The sequence below is a fragment of the Lampris incognitus genome, chromosome 5, assembly GCF_029633865.1.
Source record: "Lampris incognitus isolate fLamInc1 chromosome 5, fLamInc1.hap2, whole genome shotgun sequence".
NCBI lineage: Eukaryota > Metazoa > Chordata > Actinopteri > Lampriformes > Lampridae > Lampris > Lampris incognitus.
Genome location: NC_079215.1, coordinates 23567592 through 23584457, shown reverse-complemented (window position 1 = coordinate 23584457; position 16866 = coordinate 23567592). Strand labels below are relative to the sequence as shown.

General features: G+C 41.8%; 1 protein-coding gene across 1 annotated transcript in view; it reads left to right on the top strand.

Moving 5' to 3' along the window:
* myo15ab (myosin XVAb) overlaps nucleotides 1-16866 on the top strand; it is a 57145-nt gene that overhangs the window by 39203 nt on the left and 1076 nt on the right. The window contains 22 exon segments of the mRNA XM_056280436.1: nucleotides 409-502; nucleotides 719-836; nucleotides 2377-2492; nucleotides 2765-2824; nucleotides 3282-3357; nucleotides 3568-3683; nucleotides 4296-4414; nucleotides 5685-5826; nucleotides 5923-6034; nucleotides 6189-6263; nucleotides 11576-11781; nucleotides 11885-12009; nucleotides 12127-12196; nucleotides 12370-12442; nucleotides 13180-13253; nucleotides 13339-13421; nucleotides 13605-13735; nucleotides 13876-13970; nucleotides 14198-14275; nucleotides 14382-14478; nucleotides 15436-15596; nucleotides 15814-15947. Coding sequence (XP_056136411.1) covers nucleotides 409-502; nucleotides 719-836; nucleotides 2377-2492; nucleotides 2765-2824; nucleotides 3282-3357; nucleotides 3568-3683; nucleotides 4296-4414; nucleotides 5685-5826; nucleotides 5923-6034; nucleotides 6189-6263; nucleotides 11576-11781; nucleotides 11885-12009; nucleotides 12127-12196; nucleotides 12370-12442; nucleotides 13180-13253; nucleotides 13339-13421; nucleotides 13605-13735; nucleotides 13876-13970; nucleotides 14198-14275; nucleotides 14382-14478; nucleotides 15436-15596; nucleotides 15814-15947 — 2355 coding nt within the window.

The following is a 16866-nucleotide window of genomic DNA, read 5'->3' as shown; positions in this document are numbered from 1 at the left end:
GACAGCGATGTAATGATTATTCACAATAATTTTCAGCCAGTCAGTGTCAGATTATCTGCTAAAGAGAATAAATGGACAAGAGATGGGCTTTCGTTGAAACACGACAGCCCATCTTGTCTGGAACGGCACTGGATATTTTTTTTCATGGGTGGATGTGTTTTTAAGCAATGTATTCCTCCATATGTCTGAGAAAGAACCTTGTAAACCACAAGCTGATTAAATAATTGTGTGAATAATGGAAAATGGTTGTCGCTTCATTGGTAGCAACAAGGAGCGTATTGAAGGATCTATCGTCTGTATATATGAAAGTGTACACATTAGTTGCATCAGAAATATATTACCCCTCACAGAGAGAGCAATCCTGCAAACTTTATTGTCTAATATTCATAATGGTGGGAATCTATACAGGAGACCAGATGGGAAGTTTAGGAAGAAACAGACCCCTCATGATGAAGCTTTACAGATCCTCAAACCCCAGATGGACAATCCTCCCGCTCCACAGGTACAGTTTAAACTCATTCATACACATACAGATGTGTAAGCACACGCTTACACAATACAGCTACATTCATTATTGGCAGAATGCATCATATGAGAATACATACAATGCATACAGATGCATGCACGTGCAAGAGATGCAAGACTTTCCATACTGTCACATACTCTGAGTTGCAGCTGCAGCCCTGCCATGTCAGGAAATGTTCCTCCTTCCTTTTAGCCAAAGCGACCCATTGCCCCGTCCCCATCTGCCTGCATGATGAAAGAGGCAGGGTTTAAACCCACCAAGAACACCAAGAAAAAAGCCCTTGACCGCCCTGTGCCCATCCCTCCTCCAGGTACTCACCGACGCCCAGACATGCAAATGTTCTATTGAATGGTTTATCAAACGGTTTACATCGCCCGATGTTTTTCTAAAAATATTGTATTTTGGATATGTATAATAAGTGTTTTGGATACATCAAGGATCGGCTCTGAGCCCTTTCTTGTTTGCAATGATGATGGACAGGTTGACGGACAAGATCAGGCAGGAGTCTCCATGGACGATGATGTTCGCAGATGACATTGTGATCTGTAGCGAGAGTAGGGTGCAGGTTGAGGAGAGCCTGGAGAGGTGGAGGTATGCACTGGAGAGAAGAGGAATGAAAGTCAGTAGGAGCAAGATGGAATACCTATGCGTGAATGAGAGAGAGGACATTGGAATGGTCAGGATGCAAGGAGTGGGGGTGACAAAGGCATTTGTGTTTAAATACTTGGGGTCAACTGTCCAAAATAACGGGGAGTGCAGTAGAGAGGTGAAAAAGAGAGTGCAGGCAGGGTGGAGTGGGTGGAGAAGTGTGTCAGGAGTGATTTGCGACAGAAGGGTACCAGCAAGAGTTAAAGGGAAAGTTTACAAGATGGTTGTGAGACCAGCTATGTTATGTGGTTTGGAGACAGTGGCACTGACGAAAAGACAGGAGGCGGAGCTGGAGGTGGCAGAGTTGAAGATGCTAAGATTTTCACTGGGAGTAACGAAGAAGGACAGGATTAGGAGCGATTATATTAGAGGGACCGCTCAGGTTGGACAGTTTGGAGACAAAGCAAGAGAGGCAAGATTGAGATGGCTTGGACATGTGTGGAGGAGAGATGCTGAGTATATTGGGAGAAGGATGCTGAATATGGAGCTGCCAGGGAAGAGGAGCAGAGGAAGGCCAAGGAGGAGGTTTATGGATGTGGTGAGGGAAGACATGCAGGTGGCTGGTGTGACAGAGGAAGACGCAGAAGACAGGAAGAAAGGGAAACGGATGATCCGCTGTGGCGACCCCTAACGGGAGCAGCCGAAAGTAGTAGTGGTAGTAGATAATAAGTGTTTTGGATACAGCTGTGCAGCTGCATTTACACTGTCTAATGAATGTGTTTAAGATAGTCTGCACACCTCAGTGTATGCCATTACCCCTTTATGATTCTGAATTAGGTCTGGATTTCAATATCTCTAACACTGTGCCACCATCCTTTTTATAATAATAATAATAATAAATTAAACTTATATAGCGCTTTTCTAATACTCAAAGTCGCTTTATCAGATGACATCCATTCCTAAATGGAATTATTTTCTACCTCACCCAAATATTTTTCTATGTGTGCATTTTTTAATACATAGATGAATGAATAAATAATATTTCCTTTTTTTGAGGGGGGGGGTGCAGTGTGGCCTAGTGTCTAGACACTATTCTGCAGCCAGAGGGTTTTAGCTTCAAGCAAAATTCACATGTATCAAAAAGTCTTTAGACCAACCGGTCTGTTTGCTCACTGATGGCACTCTGGAGGACAGCATTAGCTTAATTCAAAACTAAAATATGAAGATTGTAAAAACTGTGTACCGTGATGCATTCTTGTCAGTTTCACGGGAGCTTCCAGTAGAGACAGAGACCATTCAGACTCAACTTCACCAGAGCGCCAATGAGGAGCATTACACTTACACTAATGTCCCCTGGAGACTCTACCTCAGGAAGGAGGTAAAGACACACACACATACACACACATACACACACACACACACACACACACACACACACACACACACACACACACACACACACACACACACACACACACACACACACACACACACACACACACACACACACACACACATAATCCCAAGCACAAGCACACATGGTAAACACACACTAACGGTAACACACACTCTGACAATACAAGTAACCATACTCAGACACACACACAGCAACCGCATTTCATTCTGAAATGTTTCTCGTTTATCCTAAAGGTTTTTTATCCTAAAGACGGCTTCAACCATCCTTTGGTGCTCGACCTTATTTTCAAACAGGTACACACATTCAAGAAAGATCAATGAATAAAACACTCAAGGATTTATATTTTAATCCAAACAGCTATTAATTGTGTTGGTTCTGAGTTGAGTGATGAAACGTATCTGTCAATAAACGTATCCAGATGAACTGATTCAACCTTCTTCGATCTGGAGGTTCTGCTTTCAAGTGATTCATTTCATGAGCTCGTGCATTCAGGGACATATTGTTCATGATTCGCAGTATTTGTCATTGTGCTTTAGGTTTAACAGAGGATGTATTTGGAGCAATTTCAAGCATTGCAAGTTGTGTAACAATGTGAGTCTCTTCTCTTCTCTTCTCTTCTCTTCTCTTCTCTTCTCTTCTCTTCTCTTCTCTTCTCTTCTCTTCTCTTCTCTTCTCTTCTCTTCTCTTCTCTTCTCTTCTCTTCTCTTCTCTTCTCTTCTCTTCTCTTCTCTTCTCTCTCCTCTCCTCTAGATTGTGAATGACACACTGTCGGAAGCATGTGTTCGCATCACCCGGGATGAAAGGCAGAAAATGAAAGCTCTGTTTGGTAGGCCAACTGTTCTTACTGCACACATTTTTTATTTTCTTGGCTGAGCATATTGTTTTAGCAATCACTGTGTGTGTGTGTGTGTGTGTGTGTGTGTGTGTGTGTGTGTGTGTGTGTGTGTGTGTGTGTGTGTGTGTGTGTGTGTGTGTGTGTGTGTGTATGTGTGTGTGTGTATGTGCGTACGTGCGTGCGTGCGTGCGTAAATGACAGCAAAACATGGAATTGAACAGAATATGGACCCCGTTGAGGAGCATGTGAAGAAAGCCATCGTCACGACTGCCAGGGAAACCTGGGAAATCTACTTTTCCCGTCTGTTTCCTGCCTCGGTGAGTGGGTTGATCATTTTTTTGTTGTATGTCAAGTCAAACATCTAAAACATGAACTACCGATCGTGTCAGTCACGCAACCTCCTCATCTGAGAAAGCTGAATTTCTTGGATACGGTAAGTGAGGCGGCACGGTGGCCCAGTGGTTAGCACTGTTGCCTCACAGCAAGAAGGTCCTGGGTTCAATCCCCAGGCCATCCCAGGTCCTTTCTGTGTGGAGTTTGCATGTTCTCTCCGTGTCTGCGTGGGTTTCCTCCGGGTGCTCCGGTTTCCTCCCACCATAAAAGACATGCATGTTATGGTTAATACTCCTGCCTGTGCCCCTGAGCAAGGCAATGGAAGGAATAACCGGAGTTGGTCCCCGGCTGCTGCACAGCAGCTGCCCTCTGCTCCTAGCTACAGTGTGTGTTGGGATGGGTTAAATGTAGAGGATGAATTTCCCCACAGGGATTAATAAAGTAAATCTTATTTTAATTTGTTTGTATCAAACTCGTGTTTTTATGTGTTTGTGTTGAAAGACGTAACGTGTATGGATCAAACTTGACATTTGTGTGTGTGTGTGTGTGTGTGTGTGTGTCTGTGTGTGTGTGTGTGTCTGTGTGTGTGTGTGTAGGGAAGTGTTGGAACAGGAGTGCAGGTGTTGTCCGTTTCTCACAGTGGCATTAAGCTGTTAAAGACAGTGAAGAGCAGTGCTGCAGCACCAGACTATTTCAAGGTCTTGCGACCATACACGTATGTACAACCGGTGTTACCGGCAGGGCATTTGGAATGGGGTGACCAAAGAGGGGTCGGTGATTTTCGATAAGGAAGATACGGTGAAATAATTTAATTAATTAATGCAAATGACTATTTGGATATACAGTGATAGAATAAGAAACCTGTTTGAAGACACAGTGAGTTAAAAAATATTGTGTGCTTAAGCCATCTTTGCAGTCCCCCTTGTTACTGTACAGTAGTGCCCGTGCAGCACTACAGTGGAGTAATGAAACATTTGGAAACAGGCTCGGGATTTATCTGAGACCAATAAGGTTATCATGAAGTGTTTATTTTCCTGTGAATTGACCACCAACACAAGTTCAATGTCTTTTTTTTCATACTTACACAGTGGGTGGGGCAGCAGGGGTGGCCAAGTATTTATTAAGGGTGGCCTCAGCCTCCCTATATACAGTCAGTGAACAGTTGCCACTTTGTGTCTCGGACATGAGTTCAGGAGTATTTGTTAAACGAAATCCCATTTATCCTGTCTGGGTGGAGGTTACTGCGTCATAACTCAAAACCTGTTAGCTGGTTTGCCTTTCAGTTGTTGTTTTATGGTTTGTTTGTTTATTTATTTAATTATTTTCATTTTTATTGCAAGCAGTCCCAAACACATTTGCCAAGCAGGTGCAAATAGATGCAAAGAGTAGTCTGGTGTGTTCAGGGCAGTGTTGTAGTACTCAAGTCCAGGACTCCGACTCGAGTCCTGATTTTCAGGACTCGTGACTCGACTTGGACTTGAGCACTGATGACTCGAACTTGGACTTGGACTCGAGCATTGACTGCTGTCAGACTCGGAAGTTGGAGATGAGGACTCGGACTTGTTAATTAAATAAAGACTGGGTTTTTTTTGTTAGTTTTTTGTAATAGGCCCTAATAATTTGGAATAAGATATTGATAGCTCTTGATAGATATTGATAGATATTAATACCATAACATTATTCAATTTCATGCAAGGGCAGGCACTTGCGTTCTACCTACATGCGGATTAACGTGAATACCCTCATGCAAATCCTGTTGGAACTCGACTCAGACTCAACCTTGATGACTCAGACTCGGGTAATGGAGACTCCGACTTGTACTTGGACTCAAACACTGGGGACCCGAGACTCGACACGGACTCGAGGTTTAGTGACTCAACTACAACATTAGTTCAGGGTGCCATTACATATATTAGCATTTTTGTGTGCTTCTATGATTTATAAGCCTCCCCCATCCCTTGACCTCTCACACGGTGCTTATGTAGGTATGCGGACATCCTGTTTGTGACCATTCCATCTGAGAACATGCTGGAGTTCAATCTGACCAACGAGAAGCTCATCCTGTTCTCTGCCAAAGCCCGGCAGGTCAAACACCTCATAGACACCTTTATAACAGAAATCAAAAAGGTACAGTCATTTGCTACCTTTCACTGGAATTATCCATTGAAGTAAAATGAAAATGGGGAAAAAAACATTATACTTAATTTGAGAATGTTTTTCCAGGATTCAGACTATGTGATTGTGGAGCGTAATTTTGTCACAGACAACCGCTCACTGCTTAGTTTCCACAAAGGGGACATCATCAGGTTGCAAGTGATGGACGGCCTAGAAAAGGGTGAGTCACTGCTGTCCTGCACACAAATATGATATCATAGGGTCAATGCCATCCACTGCTGTTAAGCAAACTGTGCTTTTGTGTATGCATGCATGTGTGTGTGTGTGTATGTGGGGCGGGGGGGGGGGGGCACGAGCGTGCATTTCTATTCCAGGTCATAGTTATGGTTGTGTGGTGAGGAAAAAAGTGGTGTTCTTGGAAGAGATGAAGAGGGAGACTCAGGACTTTGGTGAGTTTGAAATTGCAGAAGAACAAAGACATTTTATCTGTTTCAACTGGAGTATATATAAGAACATGGAGAAATATAGAGACGACACGTCACATTATTTTCTCTGTTTAATCAAATCAAACAAATTAAATCAAATCTGATCTACGTTGGTAATATAGAAGATTAGCAATATTGGAATCAATCAAACATATTGAATAGTTGATAATTTACAGGAATCAGGAACACTTCATTTGTCATTTCACTTCATGTACTTGCGTACATGAAATGAAATGAAATATCATTTCCCCCAGCCTACAGCAGTGCAACACAAAGACAGAAACACATATCCAAAAACTACATGAACACATATATCCAAACTACAACACATATATCCAAAATACAATGCATATATCCACACTAAGAACACATATCCAAACTAAGAACACATATATCCAAACTAAGAAAACATATCCAAACTAAGAACACATATCCAAACTACAACACATATATCCAAACTAAGAACACATATCCAAACTAAGAACACCTATCCAAACTACAATGCATATATCCAAACTAAGAACACCTTTCCAAACTACAATGCATACAGTGCATCCGGAAAGTATTCACACCCCTTCACTTTCCCCACTTTTTGTAAGTTACAGCCTTATTCCAAAATGGATTAAATTCCTTTTTTTTCTCATCAATCTACACACAATACCCCATAATGACAAAGTGAAAAAGGTTTTGTAGAAATTTTTGCAAATGTATTAGAAATAAAAAACTGAAATAATTGCATGTACATAAATATTCACACCCTTTGCTATGACACTCAAAATTGAGCTCAGGTTCATCCTGTTTCCACTGTTCATCCTTGAGATGTTTCTACATCTTTATTGGAGTCCACCCGTAGTAAATTCAATTGATCGGACATGATTTGGAAAGGCACACACCTGTCTATATAAGGTCCCACTGTTGACAGTGCATAACAGAGCAGAAACCAAGCCATGAAGTCAAAGGAATTGTCTGTGGACCTCTGAGACAGGATTGTATCGAGGCACAGATCTGGGGAAGGATACAAAAAAATGTCTACAGCTTAGAAGGTTCCGAAGAGCACAGTGGTCTCCATCATTTGTAAATGGAAGAAGTTTGGATCCACCAGGACTCTTCCTAGAGCTGGCCACCCAGCCAAACTGAGCAATCGGGGGAGAAGGGCCTTGGTCAGGGAGGTGACCAAGAACCCGATAGTGACTCTGACAGAGCTCCAGCGTTCCTCTGTGGAGATGGGGGAACCTTCCAGAAGGACAACCATCTCTGCAGCACTCCACCAATCAGGCCTTTATGGTAGAGTGGCCAGACGGAAGCCTCTGCTCAGTAAAAGGCACATGACAGCCCGCTTGGAGTTTGCCAGAAAGCGCCTAAAGGACTCTCAGACCATGAGAAACAAGATTCTCTGGTTTGATGAAACCAAGATTGAACTCTTTGGCCTGAATGCCAAACGTCACATCTGGAGGAAACCAGGCACCTCTCATCACCTTGCTAATACCATTCCTACAGTGAAGCATGGTGGTGGCAGCATCATGCTGTGGGGATGTTCTTCAGCGGCAGGAACTGGGAGACTAGTCAGGATCGAGGGAGCAAAGTACAGAGAGATCCTTGATGAAAACCTGCTCCAGAGCGCTCAGGACCTCAGACTGGGGTGAAGGTTTACCTTTCAACACGACAATGACCCTAAGCACACAGCCAAGACAACGAAGGAGTGGCTTCGGGACAAGTCTGTGAATGTCCTTGAGTGGCCCAGCCAGAACCCAGACTTGAACCCCATTGAACATCTCTGGAAAGACCTGAAAATAGCTGTGCAGCGACGCTCCCCATCTAACCTTACAGAGCTCGAGAGGATCTGCAGAGAAGAATGGGAGAAATACCCCAAATATAGGTGTGCCAAGCTTGTAGCTTCATACCCAAGAAGACTTGAGGCTGTAATCGCTGCCAAGGGTGTCTCAACCAAGTACTGAGTAAGGGGTGTGAATACTTATGTACATGCAATATTTCCGTTTTTTATTTTTAATAAATTTGCAAAAATTTCTACAAAACCTTTTTTGCTTTGTCATTGTGGGGTATTGTATGTAGATTGATGAGAAAAAAAAAGGAATTTAATCCATTTTGGAACAAGGCTGTAACATAACAAAATGTGGGGAAAGTGAAGGGGTGTGAATACTTTCCGGATGCACTGTATATCCAAACTAAGAACAAATAGCCAAACTAAGAACACATATATCCAAACTACAACACATATATCCAAACTAAGAACACATATCCAAACTAAGAAAACATATCCAAACTACAACACATATATCCAAACTAAGAACACCTATCCAAACTACAATGCATATATCCAAACTAAGAACAAATAGCCAAACTAAGAACACATATATCCAAACTACAACACATATATCCAAACTAAGAACACATATCCAAACTAAGAACACATATCCAAACTACAACGCAAATATCCAAACTAAGAACACATATCCAAACTAAGAACACATATCCAAACTAAAACGCAAATATCCAAACTAAGAACACCTATCCAAACTACAATGCATATATCCAAACTAAGAACACGTATCCAAACTAAGAAAACATATCCAAACTACAACACATATGTCCAAACTAACAACACCTATCCAAACCACAATGTATATATCCAAACTAAGAACAAATAGCCAAACTAAGAACACATATATCCAAACTACAACACATATATCCAAACTACAATGCATATATCCACACTAAGAAAACATATCCAAACTACAACACATATATCCAAACTACAACACAAATATCCAAACTACAACATATACATCCAAACTAAGAACACATATCCAAACTACAACACATATATCCAAACTAAGAACACCTATCCAAACTACAATGCATATATCCAAACTAAGAACAAATAGCCAAACTAAGAACACATATCCAAACTACAACACATATACCCAAACTAAGAACACATATCCAAACTAAGAACACATATCCAAACTACAACGCAAATATCCAAACTAAGAACACATATCCAAACTAAGAACACATATCCAAACTACAACGCAAATATCCAAACTAAGAACACCTATCCAAACTACAATGCATATATCCAAACTAAGAACACATATCCAAACTAAGAAAACATATCCAAACTACAACACATATATCCAAACTAACAACACCTATCCAAACCACAATGTATATATCCAAACTAAGAACAAATAGCCAAACTAAGAACACATATATCCAAACTACAACACATATATCCAAACTACAATACATATATCCACACTAAGAAAACATATCCAAACTACAACACATATATCCAAACTACAACACATATATCCAAACTACAACACATACATCCAAACTAAGAACACATATCCAAACTACAACACATATATCCAAACTAAGAACACCTATCCAAACTACAATGCAAATATCCAAACTAAGAACAAATAGCCAAACTAAGAACACATATATCCAAACTACAACACATATATCCAAACTAAGAACACATATCCAAACTAAGAACACATATCCAAACTACAACGCCTATATCCAAACTAAGAAAACATATCCAAACTACAATGCATATATCCAAACTAAGAACACCTATCCAAACTACAATGCATATATCCAAACTAAGAACAAATAGCCAAACTAAGAACACATATATCCAAACTACAATACATATATTCAAACTAAGAACACATATCCAAACTACAACACATATATCCAAACTAAGAACACCTATCCAAACTACAACGCAAATATCCAAACTAAGAACACATATCCAAACTACAACGCAAATATCCAAACTAAGAACACCTATCCAAACTACAATGCATATATCCAAACTAAGAACACGTATCCAAACTAAGAACACATATCCAAACTAAGAAAACATATCCAAACTACAACACATATATCCAAACTAACAACACCTATCCAAACCACAATGTATATATCCAAACTAAGAACAAATAGCCAAACTAAGAACACATATATCCAAACTACAACACATATATCCAAACTACAATGCATATATCCACACTAAGAAAACATATCCAAACTATAACACATATATCCAAACTACAACACATACATCCAAACTAAGAACACATATCCAAACTACAACACATATATCCAAACTAAGAACACCTATCCAAACTACAATGTATATATCCAAACTAAGAACAAATAGCCAAACTAAGAACACATATATCCAAACTACAACACATATATCCAAACTAAGAACACATATCCAAACTAAGAACACATATCCAAACTACAACGCATATATCCAAACTAAGAACACATATCCAAACTACAATGCATATATCCAAACTAAGAAGACCTATCCAAACTACAATGCATATATCCAAACTAAGAACAAATAGCCAAACTAAGAACACATATATCCAAACTACAACACAAATATCCAAACTAAGAACACATATCCAAACTAAGAACACATATCCAAACTACAACGCAAATATCCAAACTAAGAACACATATCCAAACTAAGAACACATATCCAAACTACAACGCAAATATCCAAACTAAGAACACCTATCCAAACTACAACGCAAATATCCAAACTAAGAACACATATCCAAACTAAGAAAACATCCAAACTACAACACATATATCCAAACTAACAACACCTATCCAAACCACAATGTATATATCCAAACTAAGAACAAATAGCCAAACTAAGAACACATATCCAAACTAAGAACACATATCCAAACTACAACGCATATATCCAAACTAAGAAAACATATCCAAACTACAACGCATATATCCAAACTAAGAAAACATATCCAAACTACAACACATATATCCAAACTAAGAACACCTATCCAAACTACAATGCATATAACCAAACTAAGAACAAATAGCCAAACTAAGAACACATATCCAAACTACAACGCATATAGCCAAACTAGTAAGAAAACATATCCAAACTACAACACATATATCCAAACTAAGAACAAATATCCAAACTAAGAACACATATCCAAACTAAGCAACAAAAAAAATCGCTACAATACATTTTATGACATGATTACATGGTTAGATGAGATAAGTTAAATCCTGCTTATTCTTCTGGTGAATTTATGCATGTCATGCCAACCATAAAATCACAATAACGCATGCAGTTAGCGTGATGGTTTGTGTCCTGTCACTACTTTTTCTACTAATGAATAAATATCATTATATTGTTTAATGTTCTGCTTGGCTTAAGATATTCCCTCCTCGTGAATTTGTTTAAATGTCAGGATGGAAGTTTGGGGCAGTGTGTGGCCGCTCGGGGGCATTTCCTGTGGATTGTGTCCGTCCTGTGGCTGCCCCTGACTTCCTGTCCCTGCCACTGGACCGCAGGGCAGAGCCTCGAGGAGGCGCAGGACAGGTTGCCGTGTCATCAGCCATTGCTGTTGCTGTGGCATCCACCATGGCTGCACACGAGATAGACCAAACTCTAGAGGTACACATGCGAGTGCACACTCATGCACACTTGCACACACATACATACAAACATACAAATAATATTCAATTCTTTTATGCTGTGTATGTTTGTATTTTAGAAGGTTTCTCTGGATAGCTTTGGCGGCCATGGTGTTGGAGATGTGGACGAGAGCCTTGTACAGGACAGCAAATATGACATGGTGGAGTTTGCCAAGAAGTATTTCAGACAGGGAACTAGTGGGAAGGGGTAAGATGGGTACATACAAACACATGCGTATACACACACATGCAAAAATAAGAAGCGATCATTTATCATCGCATTTGAACTAAGAATAACTCTCAATGATTCTGGCTCCCCTCTAAGAGATTCCATGAAGACCAAGAGCAAGAGCAGAGACTCTAGACAACCCTCAGAACTGACCAAGTTCTCCAAGGTGCCTTCCCTCTCTAAAATCTTACTGCTGCAACCTTAAACAACTTAGCACACAAAGGCCCAGTCGCTTCATTTTACTGATGTCTTGGCTGAGCAACTCTGTGTACTTTTCGAATACAGTCAGTCTTTGTACTGTGCTTACCCAAAGTGCATGGGTGCTGTTCTCTGTTGCAGACCCCTCTCTCTGAGTCTCTGATAGAGTTTACTGACCCAGCCATGAACAGAGTGGCAGCTGATCTCTTCCTGGGTACATGCTTGCTTTTTCATGTGTCATATCCTGTAACATCAAGGCTCTAAAGCCATTCAGAGCTGTAGTCTAATCAGAAGCTTAGTAAAAAAAATTTAAAAAAAGATTGAAAATATATATGACCGGCGTCCGGGTAGCATAGCGATCTATTCCGTTGCCTACCAACACAGTGATCTCTGGTTCGAATCCCCCGTGTACCTCTGGCTTGGTCGGGCGTCCCTACAGATGCAATTGGCCGTGTCTGCGGGTGGGAAGCCGGATGTGGGTATGTGTCCTGGTCGCTGCACTAGCGCCTCCTTTGGTCGGTCGGGCCGCCTGTTCGCAGGGGATGGGGAACTGGGGAGAATAGAGTGATCCTCCCATGCGCTACACCCCCTGGCGAAACGCCTCACTGTCAGGTGAAAAGTAGCTGCTGGCGACTGACTCCACATATATCGGAGGAGGCATGTGGTAGTCTGCAGCCCTCCCCGAATCAGCAGAGGGGGTGGAGCAGCGACCGGGATGGCTCGGAAGAGTGGGGTAATTGGCTGGATACAATTGGGGAGAAAAACGGGAGGAAATATATATATGACCTCGTTTAAGAATTCAGTTACTGAGACTTCACTTTCCTAGTATAATTCTGCAGTCATGGAAAATCACACTATATAGTAGAGTATCATTCATAGAGCTAACTTGAGTTTGTGCGTGCGTGTGTGTGTGTGTGTGTGTGTGTGTGTGTGTGTGTGTGTCCCACGAAGCGGTTATGCGCTTCATGGGGGACCATTCGTTAAGAGGCTTGACTGAACAGGAAGTGGTCAGCACATTCCTCAAGGTAAACATCTATGCACAATTATTTGCTTGGCACCTAGTCTCTCTTAGATGGCGTGCTGATATGAATTTGTGTGTCCTCACATCAGCTGATAGGAGAATTTAGTCTGATGAGGGATGAGGCTTACTGCCAGGTCCTCAAACAACTTACGGCTAATACCAGCTCCAAACCGTGAGTCTGATCCCGAGACTTTGTACTATACACCACGATCTTCACCTTGATGTCTCAACAATAAATGTGTGTGTGTGTGTGCGCGCGCGCACGCGCGCACCCATGGGAAAAGCAAAAAGTATATATGCATGTGTACATGTGTGTGCACTCATCAGTGCACATGGCCACATCTGCATTGTGTAGGGACAGTTGCCAACGAGGCTGGAGGTTACTCTACATCTTGACTGCGTTCTATGGCTGCTCTGAGGTCCTGAAACCCTTCCTGTTGAAGTTTCTACAGCAGGCCTATTGCAGCCCTGGAGTACTGTTTCAGGGTAGGAACCAATAACACACACACAAATATGCACGCGCACACATACAGAATCAGTGCCTTGTGGTTGTGGTGTAGATCTTGGGCGCACCAGAGCTGCCAGCATGTGGCCCCGGGAATGATTTCTATGGTGAAACTTTTCAGGTATAGCTAAAGCTTGTGAGCAAAACCTAAAGAAGACGTTCCAATATGGAGGCCGTTCTGTCCCCCCTAACAGCATGGAGCTGAAGGCTATGCTGGTTAGTAACCTACACACCACAAGCCTATTTTGTATCTGGATTTCTAAACTGCTTATGTCTCACAATCACCTATTGTATCATGTGTGGCTGTGGCTGTGTATGCCTGTATCTGATCCTCTGTGTGTGTGTGTGTGTGTGTGTGTGTGTGTGTGTGTGTGTGTGTGTGTGTGTGTGTGTGTGTGTGTGTGTGTGTGTGTGTGTGTATGTTTGTATGTGTGTTTTCTCAGGCGGGACGGAGCTCCAAGCGCCAGCTGTTTCTCTTCCCTGGGGGTATCGAGCGTCACCTGAAGATCAAAACTTGTTCTGTGAGTATACAGCCACCTTGTGTATAAATATTTCCCCCAGACGGGTCTAATTAAAGGAGATAGAGGGATTCTCGCTATGTGTTGTTTTTTTGTTTTGTTTTTTCAGGTTGCTCTCGAAGTGATTGAAGAACTCTGTTATGAGATGGGTTTACATAGGCTGGAGGCTATGGATGAATACACTATTTTTCTAGTCACCAACAGAGGTAACACACTCAAATACAAATCACTCATATCTACTCATATATTTTCGGAATGTGTGTGTGTGTGGTGTTAGTGTGCGTGTGTTAGTTAGTGTAGATAGCGAGACCGAAAACTAAAGCATGTATGATCCTAATTCTTTTTGGAGGTGGTAGGTATTGTCTCAGAGAGTAAGGGAAAATCCCAGAAAATTAAAATTATGCATAATTATGCATAAATATGCAAAATATGAAATTTTCTAAAAATGGCTAAAAACCACTTTTTCAGAGGATTCTGAGCATCTTTGATTTTTTCACCTGTATAAAAAAATTTCTGGGACTTAGAAATGTTTTGGCATTATGCAAAATATATGCATTTTTGCAAAAATAATCTTATGACCCCAATTTCTTTTGGAGGTGGTGGGTATTGTTCCAGAGAGGACCAGAAAAATAGCAGAAAATTAAAATAATTATAATAATTATGCAAAATGTGCATTTTCTAAAAATGGCTAAAACCACTTTTCTCGGCATTTCAGATGATTCTGAGCATTTGGGGGGAGGGAGTTGGAGTGGGGGGGGGGTAAACCACTTTTCTCAGCATTTCAGATGATTCTGAGCATTTGGGGGGAGGGAGTTGGAGTGGGGGGGGGGTTAGGGGCAGGGGGAAGGCGGTTAGCTGGCAGGGCGAAGAGGAGGGAGATTTAGACGGGTGGATAACCAAACCGCTACATTGTAGCAGGGTTCTTCTAGTATATGTATAATGAACGCATCCATTTTTTTTTAGCCCTCCCACACCATATTTCCCATTCTCATTGTGAGGGAAGCAGATCCAAGCTGGGCATTGCTATTCAATTATTCTATATTCTATTGCTATTCTTTTTTTGTCATTGTTTCACGTGTGTGTGTGTGTGTGTGTGTGTGTGTGTGTGTGTGTGTGCGCGCGCACGTGCCTGCACATGTGTGAGCACTTTCCATTGTGTGTAGGTCAGAATGTACGTCCATTGAACAAGCATGAGTACATTCTGGACCTTGCTACAGAGGCAGAGCTGGTTGACAGCAACTTCAGCTTCTGGTTCAGACGAGTTGTCTGGACCCAGCCATTGAAGTTCGACAATGAGCTCTGTGTTGCAATGCACTATAACCAGGTAGAGCACCATTGGCATTTCACAGTTATCTGCAATGAGATTCAATACTTAGGCTGCCTTTGTCAGTACTAGTGTGTGTGTGTGTGTGAGTGTGTGTGTGTGTGTGTGTGTGTGTGTGTGTGCGTGTGTGTGCGCGCGCGCGTGTGTGTGTGTGTGCGTGCGTGCGTGCGTGCGTGCGTGCGTGCGTGCGTGCGTGCATGTGTACGTGCACTTGCAGGTCCTGCCTGACTACCGCAAAGGGCTTTTAAATGTGCTTCCTCGAGGAAAAGTGAGCGACCAACAGTTCCATCAAATCTCCAAACTAGCAGCCCTGCAGCACAGAGCCAAAGACATTGTCTTCATCCCAAGCATGTGAGAATAGATGTGACACCAGTGTGTGAAACATCAAAATATGCTTGACACCATAACGCTTGTCTGAAACTAGTCAATGGTATATATTTGTGACAGATAAACCTACATAGTAGACTTGTCACAGTAGCACAGTTCTAAAGAGTAAGTAAGCACTCGTTTTTAGCCTGTTTCTGCCTATTCACATTTTGAAAACGGGGGGGGGGGTGTAGGTGAAGAGGGAGGTGATGGTGGTGTGGAGGGCCTGAAGATGGCAGTGTTGTAGTAGAGCAACAGGCCCCAGCTTCTCCCAGGTCCACCCAGAAGGTTTAGTTGGCTAATGGCGGCACGTCACCTTTCCACTTGGCTCATATTTTATTGGTCAAATGCGCTGGACCCCATGTGTGTTGGCTGTGCACTACAAGGTGTCGATGTCTTCGTTGCCTTTACATGACGTTGGTAAATCAGAAGGGTTGATCGTAATGCGTGTTTTAACCTGAAAGAAAACAACAGCATTGACGTTCCCTTTCAAAGCAGCCGTGAGATATGGTCTCATTTTTTGTTGGATTTATCACCAGGGCAATTAGTTTTACCATCCTAGAGACATACTCCAGGATGGCATGGTGGCCCAGTGATCAGCACTGTTGCCTTACGACATGAAGGTCCTGAGTTCAGTGGAAAATTAAGGTTCTAGGGCTGCCTGGGCCCCAGTTGGGTTCGAACCCAGGCAGCCCCAGAACCTTAATTTAACAAGTAGCAGTAAGAACTAGCATGTAAGGCTTATTTCTGTCCACTTTTTCTCACATATCTATGTTGCCCAAAATGAGCACTGGTGAAATAATATGCATGTATTTTGTAGTAACAGTTATGGTGGTATGAATAGTGCCAAGTGTTTACCACTGGTGTTGCTCTAATACTTTGTGACACTGGGATGTTTGTCTAC